The following is a 20,572-nucleotide window of genomic DNA, read 5'->3' on the forward strand; positions in this document are numbered from 1 at the left end:
TTTGCATAACCATTATGCTATCTACCTTCCACCCATACCACAACTTTCTTAGCTACTCATATGTTGTAGGACATCTAGGTTGCTTCAAGGTTTTGGCTATGCTGCTATGAACATAGGCATACACACATCTTTTTGGATAGATATGTTTCACTCTTTAAGATATATCCCCAGGAGGGGAATTGCTGATCATAAGGTAGGTCCATTTCTAGCCTTGTGAGAGTATTCCATGTTGTTTTCGACAGGTTATGTTGTTTTCACCGGGCTAGGTTGTTTTCGCCGGGCTGGCTTCACGGGCGGGTAACAGACGACCAGGGACTCATGATTGAGCTGTAGGCAGTATCTCTTTATTCATGCAGGATGCAGCACAATCTAAGTCGAGCTAAGCTAAACTCAAGTTACTGTAAAACTCACAATGCTGTCTTTATATATACTTGCCAAGTCGGGTGGAAACAGGATGTGACATAGAGAGGGTGGAGAGAAAAGTGACTGGTGAAAATCAGAGTGTGACAAGGAGGGGGCAGAGCAGGCAAGAATCCTATCACTGAACCACCAATGCCCTGGAGGGGGGGTGGTGCTTGTTAACAGTGGTTATGTAAATAGAATAGTGCTAAGCAGGGGGGATTTAAACCAAATGAAACAGAAGGGGTCTCATGCATACCAACAATTCCAGACTGCTCTCCATAGGTATTAGACCAATTTACATTTCCACTAGCTATGTAGGAGGGTCCTGTTGCACCCATAACCTCTCCAACATTTACTTTTATCATTTCTAATGTATGGCATTCTTATAAGGGTGAAGTGGTATCTCACTGTTGTCTTTATTTGCATTTCTCTGACCATCAATGACTTGGGACATTTTTTCATATGCCTGTTGGCCTTTTAGATCTCTTTTTTGGTGAATATTCTGTTCATATTCTAGCTCCATTGGATGAGGTCATTTGTTTGTTTGTTGTATTGTTGTTGCTGAGTTTGGTGAGCTCTTTGTATATTTTAGTTATTAGCCTTTTGTCTGACGTATGGCACGTAAAGATCTCCCATTCTCTAAGGAGTCTTTTTGTTTAGGTGGTGATTTCTTTTGCTATAGAAGCTTTTTAATTTGATGTAGCTCCATGGATTTATTTTTTATTTTATCTTCTTTGCAACTGATTTTGTATCATTAAAGATGCCTGTAAAATTTAGGTGGAAAAGAGTGCTGCCAATATTTTCCTCTAAGTATCTGATAGTTTCTGGTCTAACATCCAAGTCCTTGATCCACTTGGAGTTTACTTTTGTGTGTGGTGAAATGTACTGGTTCAGTTTTATTCTTCTGTTTCAACCCACTTTTTCCAAAACCATTTGTTGAAGAGATTTTCCTTTCTCCATTTAATATTTTGGGACCCCTTGTCAAAAAAAGTCTCCATAGATGTGGGGGAATTTTCATTCTGCTTACAGGTGAACAGTCCTAGATATGCCCGCAGGTCAGGAAGAGCAAACGGGATACCATCAGGGTCATCTCTCTGGAAGTGGGAGTTGGAAGGCTGTGATTAATTTTATTTATTTCTATAATTTCTGTTGGGGAATTGAACTCTATAGGTTCCATGTTCACCATGTTACTGATATATTCATCGTGACCAGAGTCTAACTTGACCACTGTTATTTAATTCTCTGACACTTATGCTTTTGAGCTTTTTACCAAGAGCTTTGACTGTTGAGAACAACAAAAATCACTCTGCAATTGAAATTCCTGTCCAGTTAATCTGTGACTGAGTAAAAAAGAGATTTTTCAGTGTGAATAATCACTATCTGGATATACTAGCTGGATACACTGGAATTTTGCACATACTGTTTCATCCTTTCTAGAGTGGTGCCACCATTGTGTTAGAGGCCCAGCAAGCATAGCTGAAAACAAGACCAACCATGCTTCCTGTCCTCACGGAGCTCATAGTCTAGTTTGAAGAGAAATATCTGACTACTTCACATGATAATATCAAACACAATAGTAGCAAAAGCTAGCTTAGATTGTGTGCTAACCACATACCAGGTGCTATGGCTATATTTAACATTCAATCCTCATAATAACTCTGTAAAATAGACTTTATTCCATTTAAAAAATTATTAGTGATTTAATAATGATTAACATGATTGTAAGATAACAGGGTACAATTCCATACAATTCCTATCACCAGTGTTCTATGTCCCATTGGAAGCTTCTCTATTTCATATCTCTCTGGGAATATGAACCAAAATTCTTTTTTTGGGGGTGCAGAAAGTAGGAGTTCTGGCTCTGTAATTGCTTCTCTGCTGGACATGGACTTTAGCAGGTCAAGCCATACTCCCAGCCTGTTTCTCTCTTTCCCTACTGGGGTAGGGCTCTGAAGAGGTGAGATTTCAGGACACATTGGTGAAGTTGGCTGTGCAGGGAGGTAGGTCAGTATGGAATCATAGTAGCAATTGCAAATTGGTAGCTGAAAAGCAGTAAGATATAAAGCAGGACAAACTGTTTAATAAAAAGAAATCCAAAGGCCAGGATAGAGCAGATGAAATTAGGGGTCTTTGTGTGGGAAAAATCTAGGAAGTCTATTTTTTGTATATTCTAAGGGGCCAATCACTTTAGTAATTTTTACCTGAGCCTGATAAACAACATGTCGGTGGACAAAAAATATTGTCTGGGAAGATGGTATCAGAGTTTAGTATAGGGCTAGAAAGCTGAACTAGGGTAGAGAGTAACTTCTATTCCTATCCTCATGTTACTACTAAGGAATTTGAAGCTTATGGTAATGAGGCAATTGCCACAGGTCACCCAGCAGCTAGGGGTCAAAGTGAAATTCAACCCTGGCATCAGAGCTCTTTGTATAACCAGAGGCTGCCTTCAGGGTGACCAGAGCCTTCCAAGTCATTGTGAATAATGGAGTCATTGATCAGTATCAACAGTAATGTTTTCTTATCTTTTAATTGTGCAGATAGAACCTACCTTCCATATCCACCAAGAATATCTCACAGGTACTTGCATTTTAAAACTCTTTTGAATTACAATACATTTAAATATATATTTTGGTGAAAAACATTTATTAATGAAATAGTAAGTAAAGGCTAGAGAGAAAGAGGGGAGTAGTAAAGGAAGAAAGATATTCTACATGGATTGAACAGTTCTTTAGGAAGAAACTGCTTAAAACATTTTTTCTTAAGATATAGCAAGTTCCTTACCAGTGTGTCCCAGAACCTCACCTCTCCAGAGCCCCACCCAAATAGGGAAAGATAGAAACAGGCTGAGCATATGGATCAACCTGACAATGTCCGTGTCCAGCAGAGAAGCAATTACAGAAGCTAGAACTCCCATCTTCTGTACCTTAAAAAGAATTTTTGTTCATACTCCTAGAGGGGGAGAAATGTTAGGGGGAGATAGCCAGAGGGCTCTGGACCCCACCCAATTCCATCAGGACCCTGAGAAAGAAGAGAGAGAAAAAAAAGGAAGGACACTTGAAAGTAGTAATAGGTGTAGGTGTGATTTAGAAAGGAAGAGAAGGCAGAATCATAGGGAAAAAATGGGCAAATATATATTAGTCAAACTGTATCTGGGGTCTTGGGAAAACTAACACAGTTTCCCATGGAGGGAATAGGGGACACAGAACTCTGGTGGTGGGAAAGATGTGGAATTACACCCTGTTATCTCACAGTTTTGTAAATCAATATTAAACCAGTAATAAAAATAAAATTAAAAAAGAAAAATATAGATATAATTATAGAAATAATAGTCAATCCATATCTGTGACCTTGGGATAACTATTGCAATTTCCAGGGGGAGGGAATGGGGACACAGAACTCTGGTGGTAGGAATGGTGTGAAATTATATCTCTGTTGTCTTATAATCTTATAAATCAACATTCAGTTACTAAAAAGAAAGGGAGAAAGAAAAAGAAACCACAGAAGGAGAATAAAATTGACCTACAAAGATAAAATACACCTGCACACACACATACATATAGCAAGTGGTGGTGATTGCCACATACTTCTGTATAAAATTGCTACTAAATAGAGATGAATATTAACCTAAATTTATGTATTCTTTTTAAAAATTTCTTTATTGGGGGATTAATGTTTTACATTTGACAGTAAATATAATAGTTTGTACATGTATAACGCTTCCCAGTTTTCCACATAACAATATAGGCCCCACTAGGTCTTCTACCATCATGTTCCAGGACCTGAACCCTCCCAAATTATGTGTTCTTTAAGTTAAAAAAATAGATTTTAATGCAAGAGGAAAAGAGAGAGGGGACAACTAGTACACTACTCAACTCTGGTTTGTGTGATGATGTGAGAGTTTGAACCTGGGCTCTCAGAGAACCAAGCATGAAAATCTTTTGTGTTACCATCGGTGCTATCTCTCTAACCTAAACTTATGCTTTCTTATGTAGGAACAGAACCTGAGACAAGTTTCTTTAAGTTGCCATCAACCTTTCAGAAAGACTATTCCTCAAGTTCTTACATATTTCAAAAGATATCCCAAGGGAAACAGATGTGTGAGGAGTTAAAAGAAAAGACTGACCAACTGAAGACAAAAGTAATTTGTGTGTGTGTGTGTGTGTGTGTTATAATACCTTTAGTCATGTCCATGGAGATGGTGCTATTTCCATCTGTCACAATAATTTCATACAAAAATAATGTTTTTAAAGCTTATTGTAAATGTAGAAGCAACCAAATTCAAGCATAAGATATCATGCCACTAATGAAAACATTGGATTTTTCACTGCAGGTACAAGAATTTTCCCAGAGCATAAGACAAGACTCTGCCTATCATTTGCAAGATGGGAGACAGGTAATCAGTTTTATCTTTTATTTATTTTTTTAAAGACATACTAGGGAATCTGACACACTAAAGAAAAAAGACTTTTCAGCACTATGTTTTCTTTGGTGATGGTGTAAATGTTCGGGCAAGAAATGGAGGGAGGGAGAGGGAAGACAGGAAGAAAACTTTGGGAGCCTGTTACAAAATGAAAATGTATACATATGTCAATGATTGCTCTGTAGGAATTTAAAGTTGAAAAACTTTGACATAGCAGGGAGTGTGTGTGTGTAAGGGACAAGACTGTAGAGACAGAGATTGGCTGGGAAGTCACAATCCAATAAAAAATAAATAAATAAAGTTGTTGTTACCTTAGAATAGGGAATGAAAAAAAGTATTTTACTGATGGCAGTTGGGTGGTAGAACAGCAGGCTAAGTGCACATGACGTGAAGCACAAGGACCGGCTTAAGGATCCCAGTTCAAGCCTCTGGCTCCCCACCTGCAGGGGGGTCGCTTCACAGGTGGTGAAGCAGGTCTGCAGGTCTGTCTTCCCCTCTTCTCTCCATTTCTCTCTGTTCTATCCAACAATGACGACATCAGTAACAACAACAATAATAACTACAACAACATAAAAAAAAAAACAAGGGCAACAAGAGGGAAAATAAATAAATAAAATACTTTACTGAAGATTAAACTTTCTTCATGGCACAGAGGCTAAACAAAATTGAAATTCTTTGAGTCCTCCTTTTCCAGGAAATCTATTACTTATGATTGTGATTATCTGACACCATGGAAGTTTCAAAAGAATAACAGGTTAGCTTCTTCTGGGGACAAATTCAGCTAGCGGTGGTGGATTCCAGAAAATACAGTTTCTAAGTACTGCTAGTATCTAACCACACAGTATATCAAACTGAAAACTATTTAAATAGAAGCTCTGTGGGTTTTTTTTCCAGACTTTCCTATTCTGGCTGGTTACTGTATTTGATCAAAGCATACAGGAATGTGTGTGTGTGTGTGTGTGTGTGTGTGTGTGTGTTAGGGGTTGGGGGGTGGCAGTGAGGGGTGGGAGTGTTAGAGTATGATGGTGCAATAGAAAGCTAAGACCTAGTAGCATCAATGGGCAAAGTTGAAAATATGATTTAGGTTATTGGATTGGCAGCAAGGTTGTGGTCTGATGCCCTGAAATAAAGGACACAAGCAAAGCTCAGAGAAGTCTGTGCTTCAGAAACCAGGCAGCACAGGCAAAAGTAGAATGCCTAACATGGTAAGAGACAGAGTTCATTATTTCATTCACTTATATTAATTAAACAACTTCTTACTTAATTCAACAAGTGATCAGCAAATCCATTCTAAGTCTGAGACTCTTTACCAGGCACTAGGGAGTTGGAGATGAACAAACAATTTCTTTTTCAAATACTGATCATCTCCTTGGAATAACAGGTAATAAAGAGACAAGTAAAATGCAGCTGGAGAAATGGCAGAGCTGGTGCTAACTGTAGCATAGAAGAGGTTCAGGGGGCTGGGTGGTAGCATACTAAGTTAAGTGCACATAGTATGAAGTGCAAGGATGGTGCAAGGATCCAGGTTTGAGCCTCCAGCTCCCCACCTGCAGGGGGTTCATTTCACAAGTGGTGAAGTAGGTCTGCAGGTGTCTATCTTTCTCTCCCCCTCTCTGTCTTCCCTTCCACTCTCAATTTCTCTGTCCTATCAAAAAAAATGTCCACAGGAGCAGTGGATTCATAGTGCAAGGCACTGAACCCCAGTGATACTCCTGGAGGCAAAAAAAAAAAAAAAAGAGGTTCACCCTTGCCAGTTAGAACTCAGCACTTTGAGAGGGTTCCTTGAAGTGGTCTCTGAACTAGGCATGTAGAAAGAGTAAAGGTAGGCCTGTCATAGTAGGAGCAAAGCAGTGTTCCAGGACACCAGCAGGCACAATGACCCTGGGACAAGGAAGTGTTGGCCATAGATAATATGATACATCCTTTGGCATTGCATCTGACCAGATGAACTCAGCATACAAATGCTGAGAAAGAGGGGAAAGATGAGAGAAACAGATGAGGACTGTATCATGAAGGGCCTTGAACCAGGCTAGGGAGCTTAGAATTCATTCAGAGTGTAAGTAGTGGAATAACACTGAAGGTTGTTTTGGTTTGGTTTTGACCAGTATATTGCTTAGTTCTAGCTTTTGGTGATCTTGGGGATTGAACCTAGGACCTCAGAGCCTCAGGCATGAAAATCTGTTGCATAACCATTGTGCAATCTTCCTGCCTGGCATTGAAGAATTTAAAGTTGAAAAACTGACACAGTAGGGAGTGTGTGTGTGTGTGTGTGTGTGTGTGTGTAAGGGACAGACTACAGGGACAGAGATTGGCTGGGAAGCCACAATCCAGGTAACATTTTCAAGGAACTGACTCAAGGTTGACAACAAAGTTGATGAGAGGGACATATTCAAGGGTTTAAGGAAGCGTGGGCAGTTTGAAATGGGTGAGTAAAGGAAGGGAGGAGGCTTGGATGAATTTCAGATTTCTAGTCCGGGTAACTAAGGTCAAGAATAAAAGGGGAAGAGCTGGTTTGGAATGGGGGTGGGAGGCAGGAGGCAAGATGTCAAGTTCAGTTTGGGATATTTTGGGTCCCTATAGGACATCCCAATTTGAGAGGTGTGTCTGACTACTAGAGCAATGGAGCCAGACCACAGAGGAGTTGTTTGGGTTAGAAATGGAGATTTGGTTGTAGGTATGTATTGAAGGAGTGGATGAGATTGGCCAAACACATGTAGAATAAGCAGAGAAGTTCTACAAGAATAGTGTCATGGGCAACAGCAAGCAGGGGCAAGTAAACCAAGAGGATTTTGCAAAAGAGACCAATAAGGAGTCACCCAAAGGTCAGGGTAGACCTAGAAGGAACAGAGTTATAGATACCAATATATAGATTTTTTAATCAGTCATTTAATAATGATCAACAAGATTGTAGGATAACGGGGGTACAATTTCACAGAATTCCCACCACCAGAGTTACGTGTCCTAACCCCTCCATTGGAAGGTTCCCTATTCTTTATCCCTCTAGGAGTATGAACCAAAATTATTTATGGGGTGCAGAAGGTGGAAGGTCTGGCTTCTATAATTGCTTCTATGCTGAATATTGGTGTTGGTAGGTCGATCAATATACCCAGCCTGTGTCTATCTTTCTCTGGGGTAGGACTCTGGAAAGGTGAGGTTCTGGGATATATCGGTAAGGTTCTTGCTATGTCTTAAGAAAAAAAGATGAGGTTATTTGCCCAGGACAGTCAGGATGAAATCATAGTAGCATCTGCAACTTGGTGGCTAAAAGGTAATAAGATATAAAACAGGACAAATTATTGAATAATCAGGAACCTAAAGGTAAGAATAGAGCAGATGAAAGTAAGGGTCTTTGTGTGGGAAGAAGCTAGGAAGTCAATTTTAGGTATATTCCAAGGTGCCCATGACTTTAGTAATTTTTGCCAGAGCCCGATAGCTAACAGGCAGGTGGGCTAAAAATATTACTGGGAAGATAGTGTCAGAGTTGAGAAAAGAAAGATTTTTAAGGTGTGAGAGTGGTGAGAATGAAAGACACCATAACTGGTAGAGTTATGGAGTTATAGAGTTTAGGAGACTGGGAAGTGGTGCACCTGGTCAAGTGCATATATTTCCATGTGCAAGGACCCAGGTTCAAGCCCCTGATTCCTGCCTGCAGGGGCAAAGCTTCACAAGTGGTGAAGCAGTGCTATAGGCACTGAAGCTCTCTATCCCTCCCTATGCCAATTCCTTCTCAATTTCTCTTTCATATCAAACAAATAAAGTTTTAAAATATTTTAAGAAGAAAACACACTTTACAATGGGTAAAGACCCAGGTGTGAGCACCTGGCATCATGCAGGAGTATCACACAAGACATCCTGGGGAACTTTATGAATGGTAGAAGCCAGACCTTCCACCATCTGCACCCTGTAATGATCCTGGGTCCATACTCCCAGAGGGATAAAGAATAGGAAAGCTTCCAATGGAGGGGATGGGATGTGGAACTCTGGTGGTGGAAATCATGTGGAATTGTACTGCTCTTATCCAAAGGACTTGTTGATCATACTTAAATCAATAAAAAAATTAACAACATTCCAGGCGGTTCACTTCCTAACAAAGTCCCAAAACCTAGATATAGACCAGGTCCTGTAAGATAGAGCATATGTTCACATGTATCCATAAATTAGGGCAAAATATATACCTGAAAGCAAAAGTACACAAAAGTACACAGTACTCTGCAGTGAGTCAGCATAAAGTCACTAATGAAATAGTATCTAATTAGACCTAGATACCCTCCTTACCTACTTCCTATTACAGTTATCTCACTCACTCCAAAGCTAACCTTATCAAAGCAAGGACTGAAAAAGCTGAATAAGGGCAAGAGACTGGCATACTTTACCAATGACTCTTTAGTCACTATCAGGCCACCCCATCAGCTGGGGCCCTATTCGGGGAGTCCTGAGATTTCTAAATAGACATGATGGGCCTAGACCTCCAATAAATCCCTCTCTCCATTGTTACCAGTCATCTCTATCAGGAACAACAAAATAGACTCCTTTGTGTACCCCCATAGCACCTTGCCCTCATCTTGGATCAACAATGGTAGAGAATGTTCCATACTCTGAAGGGAGGATGGACAACATACTCTATGCTACACCTGAGGAAGATGGCTTGATATTGGGGCAGCTTGGAATGTTCCTACTCATGACCACAGAATGTGAGCTCAGATCTACAGGGATGCAGAGGTCACATAGGCTCCTAAGCTGAATATGGGCCTCAGAACACATCAAATCGAGGGGGTTTATAATCAACAATATTTATACATCTCTCCCATACTTGGGAGCTACTCTGTTCCCTGATCCAGCTTTCTGGTCCTTCTTCCAGCCATGACATCATCTCTCCAGACAATAACTTGGATCCATCTGTACATCAGATTTTAGGCTCAGGCAAAACAAAACAAACAAATAAACAAACAAAAACACTAGTATAGCCACAGGCCCTTTGGGATATAACTAAAATATGCTTACTAGCTATCTACAAAATGCAGGACCCCCAACACTTCATCTGCATTATTCCAGCCTTTAGGTCCATGATTGGTCAACAATTTGTTTGGCTTTGTATGCTAACTCTCTCTTCAGCCACCAGGTTCCAGATGCTAGCAGGATGCCAACCAGACTTCCCTGGACAGACAACCCCACCAATGTATTCTGGAGCTCTGCTTCCCCAGAGCCCCACCCTACTAAGGAAGGAGAGAGGCAGGCTGGGAGTATGGATTGACCTGTCAATGCCCATGTTCAGCAGGGAAGCAATTACAGAAGCCAGACCTTCCACCTTCTGTATCCCACAGTGAACTTGGTTCCATAATCCCAGAGGGATAAAGAATAGGAAAGCTATCAGAGGAGGGGATAGGTACAGAGTTCTGGTGGTGGGAATTGTGTGGAGTTGTACCCCTCTTATCCTATGGTTTTGTCAATGTTTCCTTTTCATAAAAAAAATAACAACAAAGAAAACTGACTTGCACAGTTAAAACATTTATCTGCACAAGTTTACAGTGGTGATGTAAAGAAGACCTCTCTACAGATTTTGGCTAAACTTGCTGCTGTTTCCTTCTCCAAGTAACCCAAGTACTTGTCTTCTAAGTACCATGGACCCAAACCCCAGTTGTCCAGCTTCTGTCCCTTTTTTAAGATCTGTGTTTCTTCAGGGATACTTTCTTAAAATATAATTTCCTTCTCTAAAAGCCTGGGACAATAAAAATCTACTTTGCAATACTTACAACATTGAGGTGTGGATTACATCAGATAAACAAGGGGGAAAGTGTTCTATAAGCTAATAACTGTCTTGCAAATGTCTAGGATTACTAAAGTCCCACTAAAGAAGTTGAGTGGGTTCTGGGAGAGAAGCCAGAAGTTAATGTACCTCTCAGCTTTGTTCTATGAGTCTATGGTGAATGCTGGGTTGTCTGTACTGCAGATATGAGACTAAAACAGTAATAGTCAGGAGAAGGGTGATACTTCATTTTGATGTTACTATAGGGTACATTGTGTTTTGGGGAGGGGAAACCCCAATTACCCACATAGACTTACATTTGATTGATTCCAGTGATTTCACTGGTATAGATCCTGAAGAAACTGCAGGGACATCTTGACCTTGTGGAGCAGGAGTTTCTGGCCACAAAGGAGGAACATCTGACTTTGCAGCAGCAAGTCTACAAGCATGCAAGCCCAGCTGCCAGTGTTTTTGACCCAGAAAGGTCAGTCTTAAAATATGGAGGTGGAGTTTTCACAGGCACCCTCCTTCAGGTGGTATTCTGACACAGCTGCTGACTTAGTGCTTGAAGGGTCTCTGACTGAGGGTCAGCAAAAGCTGTCCCACCACAAACAAATGCTCCTTTGTGTAACAAGTAGTGTGAAGGGCCAGTGAAATTGCTACCTGAATAGTGCCTGCCTTGCCATGTGCATGACTACAGTTAAGCCTGGTCTCCACCGGAGTGGAGGAAGTTTAGGTACTATGGTGTCTTCCCTCTCTATATCTGAAAAAGTCAATCTGGTGTAATGAAGCAAAAATAACCAAAGACAAAAACAAGTAGGACGGAATTCCTGCTGTGCATGAGGTGCCACGCTAAACATTGGCCCAGATGGATTGTCCAAAAGGGGTGAAGTTCTCCTGAAGAAGCAACTATGCCACCATCTTGAATTTTTGTTGAATGGCATTAGAATTAACCTAGAGGACATGAGAAAACCCTATATAGGTTCACAAATTAATCCCTAACACCGACTTTCTGCTACATTCCTTCTGTCATCTTTACATTCTTGCCTTTAAAATACTTTGCCTAGTTCTTCTCTCCCCTCACCCTGCCCCGCATATTCTATACAAATTGCATAAGGAATTTATATATTGACAAGTCCAAAGGAGAATATTCTGGAGAGGTTCACTGTTAGGTTGCTTAAATGTTGGGGTGAGCAACCCACAAATTCTAATGAAGGGAAAAGTTTAAGCTTAAAGTCAAATAATTTCTGAGTTACTTCACCTCAGAGTTGGACGAATGCTCATGCTGATGTTTCCAACAAGCCATTTTTATGGCAACATGATCCTTTATCTTTAATTCAAATAGTTTAAGATGTACTCCAGGGGAAGTTGGGCGATAGCACAGCAGGTTAAGCACACATGGTGCAAAGCGCAAAGATTGGTGTGAGGATCCCGGTTTGAGCTCCTGGCTCCCCAACTGCAGGGGGGTCGCTTCACAAGTGGTGAAGCAGGTCTGCAGGTGTCTATCTTTCTCTCCCCCTTTCTGTCTTCCTCTCCTCTCTTCATTTCTCTCTGTCCTATCCAACAGTGATGACATCAATAGCAACAATAATAACTACAACAACAATAAAAACAAGGGCAACAAAAAGGAAATAAATAAGTATTCTCAAGGCTGGGGTTGTTCTGTGCAATTTCTTGGTAAGAGTTAGAGGAACCCACTTAGTAGGTTGCATATTTGTAAGTTCAGCATTTTCTTTTTTCTTTCTTTTTTTTTTTTAGTACTATTTTTTTTATTATTGGGGAATTACTGTTTTACATTCAACAGTAAGTACAATAGTTTGTACATGCATAACATTCCCCAGATTACCATATAACAATACAACCCCCACTAGGTCCTCTGAATCCTTCTTGGACCTATATTCTCCCCACCCACCCACACCCACCCCAGAGTCTTTTACTTTGGTGTGATATGCCATTTCCATTTCAGGTTCTAATTGTGTTTTCTTTTCTGACCTTGTTTTTCAACTTCTGCCTGAGAGTGAGATCATCCCATATTCATCCTTCTGTTTCTGACTTATTTCATTCAACATGATTTTTTCAAGGTCCATCCAAGATCGGTTGAAAATGGTGAAGTCACCATTTTTTACAGCTGAGTAGTATTCCATTGTGTATATATACCACAACTTGCTCAGCCACTCATCTGTTGTTGGACACCTGGGTTGCTTCCAAAACCTGGGTTCTTTAGGATATATCCCCAGGAGAGGAATTGCAGGATCATAGGGTAGGTCCATTTCTAGCCTTCTGAGCGTTCTCCAGACTGTTCTCCACAGAGGTTGGCCTAATTTACATTCCCACCAGCAGTGTAGGAGGGTTCCTTTGACCCCACACCCTCTCTAGCATTTGCTGCTGTTACCTTTTCTGATGTATGACATTCTCACAGGAGTGAAGTGGTATCTTGTTGTCTTTGTTTGCATTTCTCTGACAATCAGAGACTTGGAGCATTTTTTCATGTGTTTCTCGGCCTTTTGGATCTCTTCTGTGGTGAATATTCTGTCCATGTCCTCCCCCCATTTTTGGATGAGGTTATTTGTTGTCTTGTTGTTGAGTTTGGCAAGCTCTTTATATATGTTGGTTATTAAACTCTCATCTGAGTATTTAGATGGCTTCTCATTGGGTGCACAGATGTTAATAATTGTTATGTCCTCTTGATTGACTGATCTTCTGAGCATTAAGTAATGTCCATTCCTATCTTTTTTAATCTTATGTATTTTAAAGTCTATCATGTCAGATATGAGAATAGCTATTCCTACCCTTTTTTGTGGGCCATTGGCTTATATGATAGTTTTCCATCCTTTCACTTTAAGTCTTTTTGTCTTGTTGAGTTAGGTGGGTTTCCTGTAGACAACATATTGTTGGGTTGTATTTTCTGACCCATCTTCCTTCTCTGTGTCTTTTAATAGGTGAATTCAGGCCATTGACATTTATTGATATTAAAGATTGAAGATATTTTAATGCCATTATTGTAGAGTTTTAGAGTGTTTTGATATATGTCCTATTTGTGATGGTCTGACTGTTTATAGAAGACCTTTCAGAACTTCTTTCAGGGCAGGCTTGGTGATAGTTGATTCCTTCAACTGTTGCTTGTCTGAGAAGGTTTTGATGCCTCCATCTAGTCTGAATGACAATGTAGCAGGATATAGTATTCTTGGTTGATAGCCTTTCTCATTGAGCACTCAATAGATATCTTGCCATTCTCTTCTGGCCTGTAGTGTTTGTGTGGAGAAGTCTGCTGCTAATCTTATGGGGTTTCCTCTGTAGGTGACTCCTTGTTTTTCTCTTGCAGCCTTCAGGATCCTTTCTTTATCCTTATTCCTTTCCATTCTAAATATGATGTGTCTTGGTGTCTTTAAGTCTGGGTTAATTCTGTTTGGGACCCTTTGGGCTTCTTGAATCTTTATGTCTTTGATGTTGTGTAGACTAGAGAAGTTTTCAGCTATTATGGCCTGGAGAATGCTTTCTTCCTCTCCCTCTCTTTCTTCCTCTGGTAAGCCAATAATACGTATATTGCTTCTTTTGAAGTCATCCCATAGGTCTCTGTTGTTGTTTTCAGCATCTCTTAATCTCTTTTTGAGATCTCTTACTTCCTTTTTAGTTGTCTCTAATTTGTCCTCGATCTTGCTAATTCTGTCTTCAGCCTCATTGATTCTATTCTCTCTGCTCTCTGCTGCTTTCTGGAGTTCATCTATTTTGTTTCCCTGTTCTGATACTGTTTTAGCTTGTTCAACTAGTTGTGTTTTTAGCTCAGCTATTTCAGCTTTTAGCTCTCTAATAACCTTGAGATAGTTAGTGTTTTCTTGCAGAGTCTCATTTGTTGTTCCTGTATTTCCAATTACAATTTTTTCAAACTCTTTACTAACTCCTTTGATTATTTTCTTATTTAATGTTTGGATGTTGACCTCATTACTTTGTGCTTCTCCCTTTGGGGCCTTTTAGCTGGACTGCTGTCCTGGTTCTTTTCTCCAATATTTCTTCTTGTTGGTTTACCCATTTTATATATTATGTTATGAGTTCCCTCTCTTAGTACTTTTCAAATTACTGATCACTGTTTCCTGTATTGACTTGTGTCTAAGTAAGGTAATTAAAGGGTTCACAGTGGTGGAAGTTAACAGTTGTTTCAATAGTATTTTAATCCCTGAGTTGGAGCTCAGTGATTTAAAAACCTCTTTTTTTTTTTTTCTTCTTTGTAGGCTATGGGAGCCTGAGGGCTTCTAAACTATAAGTAGGCTTCTTAGCTTAATCACTGACTCCTGACCAAGAGATAAGGCAGGGTGTGGCAGAGATAGTCCAGTGGTTATGCAAAGAGACTTTCACAGCCCCACAGCTATGCCACCGAGGTATAGGTCTTCTCTGAGTTTCCTGGTGTTGTTAAAATTCCGTAGGCTCTGGCCGGGCGGGTCTAGCTTCACGGCGGGTAACAGAGACGCGGAGACAACGGCTGGGCAGGGAAGCTGTATTTCTTTATTCAGGAACAACGATTCATAAACTAAGACAAACTAATCACCAAACAAAACTCTGCTGTCTCTTTGCGGCGGCGCAAGCACTCTCTCTCCTACTCTGGAACTCAGGAACCCAGGAACTCTCCAACTCTGGAACTCTCGAACTCTCTTACTGGAGAACCCTCTGAAACTCTTCCACTGTGGAACTCTCTCTTACTCTGTAACTCTGAAACTCTTGAACTCTGGAACTCAGGAACTCTCTGACTCAGGAACCCTCTCTCGGGGTTCCCTGGGCAGGCCCGCGAAATTAATAGGACTGATCCAATTCTCTTGGCGGGGGAGGGCTAGAACAAACCAATGTAAAGCATACGACAATTCCCCCCTTTTCTTTTTAGCTAAATGACTATAGTATCAAGGGTGTGGGGTGAACAGAAACATATATAACAAAAACCAGCATGTTGCCAAGGGAAGGCCTGAGGGGGCCATATCTGAAAAAAAAAAACATTTCTTGCCTCTGGTGGGCTACTTGCCTCGGGCAATTGCATGGGGGTGGGGAACGGCCTAGAGTCCCACAGGCAGCTGGCTGCAACTTACTTACTATGAAACAAAACTTGTTATTAGCATATCTACTGCACGATCCAACGTTTCTAATAGAGAAGGAATTTGAGACTTTTACATATCAACAACGTCTTTTAACCTTTTGTTACACCCATTCAAGATGGAGACACACCCTAGGTGTGGGCTGGAGAGGAAACCTCAGGCATGAGAATAATTAGCATAGCCATTGTGCGATCTACCATTTCTAATAGAGAAGGTAGTGTTTTACATATCAACAAGTCTATTTAACCTTTTGTTTAGACCAACTTAGTTAAAATATATTGATTGTTAACTAATTTTTACCTCAGACTTTAAATGTAAGTTAATTTTTATCTTTATGAGAATTACGTTGAAAACCTTTTTCATTTAACTTTGACTAGTAAGAATTTAGCCTTAAAGCTACTGTTTACCAAACTTTAAACATACACATAAACATGGTCATTAATACACAAGGAGAGAAACCTTTGTTACGAAGACATGTCATTTTAAACACGAATTTAAATCTGTACTGTCTTAGTTGTTGGGGGGGGGTTTCACCATCCGGAGGTGGCTTCCCGCGCAGCTTCACTTTTAGGAATTGCAGGTTGCGATCTCTGCACAAATCTCTGTGTACTCCAGCTTGTCTGCCTTCAGACCGGACCGGCGGCTGGAGATCTCGTGTGCCCAGTTTCGGCGGGGAGCCTGGGGTTCCGGGAGGCCCGGGATGGTTCCAGAATTTATAGCAAGAGGGCAGGCAGGCCAGTTTTGTAGAAGGCATGGGCCTAGGTGCCCAGGGGTGGCGGCCATGATAGGCCGCGGCCCTGCCCCATGGCCCTGCCATGTCTGCTGCCCTGCTCGCAGTGGCCGAGCAGCGTGGAGGGATCACATGTCCAGTGCCCTGCGCCACGCGGTGGAGAGCCGGCTCCTGTGGGCTGGCCTCGGGCTCCAGGGGCTCTTGTGTGCTGGCGTCGGCCTCTTGCGGGCTGCGGGGCTGCGGGGCTGCGGGCACGGTGCACGGGGTTGTCTGGGCACAGCCGGCTGGCTGGCTGTTTAACCAGGTGGAAACGGCAGCTCCGCGCCTCGCCTCCCGCCCGCTGGCTCTTCCCGCTGGCTGTTCTGAGTTCGCCCGAGCGAGTGGAAACCACAGAGTGGTCCAGAGATAAATGTTCCAGAAACAGCAAAACAGTCTCGTGAAAAAAGAGCAGAGGCCTTTGGAGATCTCTTCACAAGCAGAAGAGAAGGCCATAGTGCATAGGTAGCCAAATTGTCTTTACTTATCTGAGAGATGCGCAGGTCAGGTCCACGTGGGCGCCATTTGTTGTTAAAATTCGGAGGCTCTTGCCGGGCTGGCTTGCTTCACGGGCGGGTAACAGAGACGTGGAGACAACGGCTGGGCAGGGAAGCTGTATTTCTTTATTCAGGAACCACGATTCATAAACTAAGACAAACTAATCACCAAACAGAACTCTGCTGTCTCTTTGCGGTGGCACAAGCACTCTCTCTCTTACTCTGGAACTCAGGAACTCTCCAACTCTGGCACTCTGGAACTCTCGTACTTGAGAGCCCTCTGAAACTCTGGCACACTGGAACTCTCTCTTACTCTGTAACTCTGAAACTCTCAAACTCAGGAACTCAGGAACTCTGGCACTCTCGAACTCAGGAACCCTCTCCCGGGGTTCCTTGGGGCGGGGCCAAGCAGGCCCGCGAAATTAATAGGACTGATCCAATTCTCTTGGCGGGGGAGGGCTAGAACAAACCATTGTAAAGCATACGACATCCTGGTTAGATCTTTTCCCCCAGTGTCCCTCCCTGCCACTGCTCCAGATTCTGAGGGCAGTAGCAATGGAGACTCAGAGTTGCACTTGGTGAGTCTCCGGGGAGCCCTCTCCTCCCTTCAGCTGTCCCCTTGTTGGTGGAACAGACTTGACGTGGTGTCTCAACTGATAGACAGTCTGACTGTTACCAGCCACTTAGTCTCTCCCTAGGCTCCTCTCTGTCACCGGCAATGTGTGTTTGCACTCACCAGTGATTTGGTGGGTTCCTGTAGTCATTCTAGTCCTGTCTTGTTGTGGTCCCAGGTGGTCTCCTTTGGTATTCCTAGTTGATCCGGGAAAGGAGTGGAGAGGAGAGAGACAGATCTGCTGCTGCTCGTAGCCCTGCCTCCCCAGCATTTTCTATTCATAGTATTCTGACACAAAATAATTCTTAATTCTAAAATATTTCATTGGTTTGCATCCTGCACTGGTGTCCTGAGGTACTTTTCCCAAAGCACAATTTTCCCTTTTCAAAACGAATGAGATCTCTGTGTCCTGTTATTTCAGTGCCAAGTAATTAGACAGCTAGGATGGGACTTTACCTTTTTGCTTAAAAAAAGAAAAAAATGACTTTTATCCCCCCCCCCGGAGAAAATATGTCCTATATGCTTTCACTATTTGCTTTATAATCTAATAGAATAAGGACCTTTATTTTCCAAGGAATTCCTTTTGTCTTGGCAGTTAAAAACAGGCCTGTGTGAACATTAAGACCAAAACTATGCAATACCTTATTTATATCCTGGTTACATCCACACTTGATGGGCACCAGTATAAATCAAGATAGTCTCTACTGCAATTATATCCCATATATAGAAGAAACTTTCAACAGTAGGGAAGAGGAGGTTCCAGCATTTCCCAAAGCCCAGTTAATGCTGCCTCAAAGCAACCAAAAGTTCATCAGCTGAATATGGTTTACTTGAACGTATGTGACAATAAACAGAAACCCATACAATCCTTGAGTTCTTGACATACTGAGAGCTTTCTAAGGGTTAGGTCCAAAAACCAGTGTAGATGACTTTTGCTTTAAACATATGCTATTGATTTGGCATTGTTTTACTATGACTATTATAATTAATGAAATTTCAGGAGTACCTTTTTTTTTTTTTTTTTTTTTGCTTCTATCTGTGTATAAGACTCATCCATACATCTGTTGCTCGGGTTCTCCTTTTCTTTCTTTTTTAAAATTTTTATTTATTTATTTTTTTTTAAGATTTTTTTTTTTTTCATCAGAAAGATAGGAGGAGAGAGAAAAAGAACCAGATATCACTCTGGTACAGAGTGCTGCCGGGGATTGAACTTGGGACCTCATGCTTGAGAGTTCTAGTGCTTTATCCACTGTGCCACCTCCTGGACCACAGGGTTCTTATTTTCAAAAAGACCCTTCAACCCATTCCCCTCCCACATATCTCTATCCTTCTAGTAACTACCACATAGTTTTTACCATTTAAGCGTTAGTTTTGTTGGGTTAGGGCCATTTGTGTACCTTAGTTATTATATACCACATGTGAGTGGAACCATTTAGTAATTATCTTTCACTTCTGTATTTTATTTGCATAATTACCCCAAATTCCTTCCATTTTGTCCCAAAAGACACTACTTCCTCTTTTTAATGGTTGAGAATTATCTGTGTCCCCACATAAACACAGTCTCCACTATCAACAACTGCACAGTTTGTAATCTGCAGTGAGTCTATGTGATACATCATAACCTTTGGTTCCTAGTTTACAGAGGTTCATTCTTTGTGGTATGAATTCCGTTACTTTAGACAAAAGCATAAAACATATCTGTCTCCATAGTAACATGCAGAGCTTTTCACTCCCCTAAAAAATTCTATTTTGCCTTTTCATCTCTCCTCAGACTCCAGTGTTTTATTGTCACTGTTGTCTTACCTCTTCCCAAATATCACAAGGTTGGGATCATGCAGTCTATAGCTTTTTCAAATTGGCTTCTTTTACTTAGTAATATACATCTTAGGTTCCTATTCACGGCTTAATAAGTCCATTCTTTTCTTGTCTTTTTCCCTCTCCCTCCTCCTTATGCCTGCGTGCTCCCACTGCTCCTAGTAGACTTTCTTTTTTTCCTTTTCAATTTCAGCTGCAAAGAGACTGAGGGGGGGAGAGAAAGGCAGAGAGAGAGAAATAGACACAACAGCACTGTGTCCCTACTGCACATGGGGAGTGGGGGCTTGAACCTGGGCCCTTATGTATGGTACCATGTACATTTTTTTTTTTTTGGATAGGACAGAGAGAAATGGAGAGAGGAGGGGAGACAGAAGGGGGAGAGAAAGACAAACACCTGCAGACCTGCTTCACTGCTTGTCAAATGACCCCCCTGCAGGTGGGGAGCCAGGGGCTCAAACCAGTATCCTTACGCTGGTCCTTGTGCTTCACACCATGTACACTTAACCTGCTGTGCTACTGCCCAGCCCCTGGTACCATGTATACTTAACTGGTTCCCTTTAATTAATTTTTATGACTAGTTTATGTTCTGTTTCTAGAGTCACATTTTGCATGTGCTTACCTGGATGCTTCAATACCATTTGTTGAACTCTGTTTCATTGTATTTATTACCTTTGCTCTTCTGTGAGAGATTAAGCTACGTTAAACATGTAGCTTTATTTCTGAGCTCTTAATTTTGTTCTGTTGCTCTATTTGTATACTCTTTCACTTATACCACACTGCCTTGATTATTGTTGCTTTATACTAAGTCCTTTTTCATTTTAAATATTTATTTATTTATTTATTTATTGAGAAAGTGAGAGTTAAGTGAGTGATTAGAGACCAGAGTACCAATCTAATGTCTTTGGCCTTGGGGATCAAACCTGGTGTCTCCCATATTCAAGGTATGCACTCTACCAGCTGAGCCACCTCCCCCGCTGCATATTTAGCCTTTTGGGTACCATCAGACCTCCACCTTTGTGCTAGCCCTTCAAAATTGTGTTGCTTATTCTGGATCTTTTGCCTCTTTATTTAAACTTTACAGTCAGGAGACGGGAGAGAGAGCTTACCATGCCAGACAGGGCATGTGCCTTGACATATTCCTGACCTAGACTCAAGCCTGGGCACCACATGGGATGATGGAAGCCCTGGTATGATGTTGTCATTGCCTGTTTTTCTCTCTGTGTTAGTTAGATCATTAGTTG

At 41.4% G+C, this 20,572-nt stretch overlaps 1 protein-coding gene and 1 long non-coding RNA gene across 2 annotated transcripts in view; both read left to right on the plus strand.

Moving 5' to 3' along the window:
• The window catches only part of LOC132541405 (uncharacterized), a 101,315-nt gene that overhangs the window by 10,924 nt on the left and 69,819 nt on the right, over positions 1-20,572 (plus strand). The gene's annotated exons all lie outside the window — the stretch shown is intronic.
• AKNAD1 (AKNA domain containing 1) overlaps positions 1-20,572 on the plus strand; it is a 62,647-nt gene that overhangs the window by 5,179 nt on the left and 36,896 nt on the right. Inside the window, exons 3-6 of the mRNA XM_060201967.1 lie at positions 2,940-2,979; positions 4,395-4,540; positions 4,733-4,795; positions 10,916-11,049. Of these exons, the coding sequence (XP_060057950.1) occupies positions 2,940-2,979; positions 4,395-4,540; positions 4,733-4,795; positions 10,916-11,049 (383 nt within the window). The remainder of the gene's footprint in view (positions 1-2,939; positions 2,980-4,394; positions 4,541-4,732; positions 4,796-10,915; positions 11,050-20,572) is intronic.

This window comes from Erinaceus europaeus, chromosome 11, assembly GCF_950295315.1.
Source record: "Erinaceus europaeus chromosome 11, mEriEur2.1, whole genome shotgun sequence".
Classification (NCBI taxonomy): domain Eukaryota; kingdom Metazoa; phylum Chordata; class Mammalia; order Eulipotyphla; family Erinaceidae; genus Erinaceus; species Erinaceus europaeus.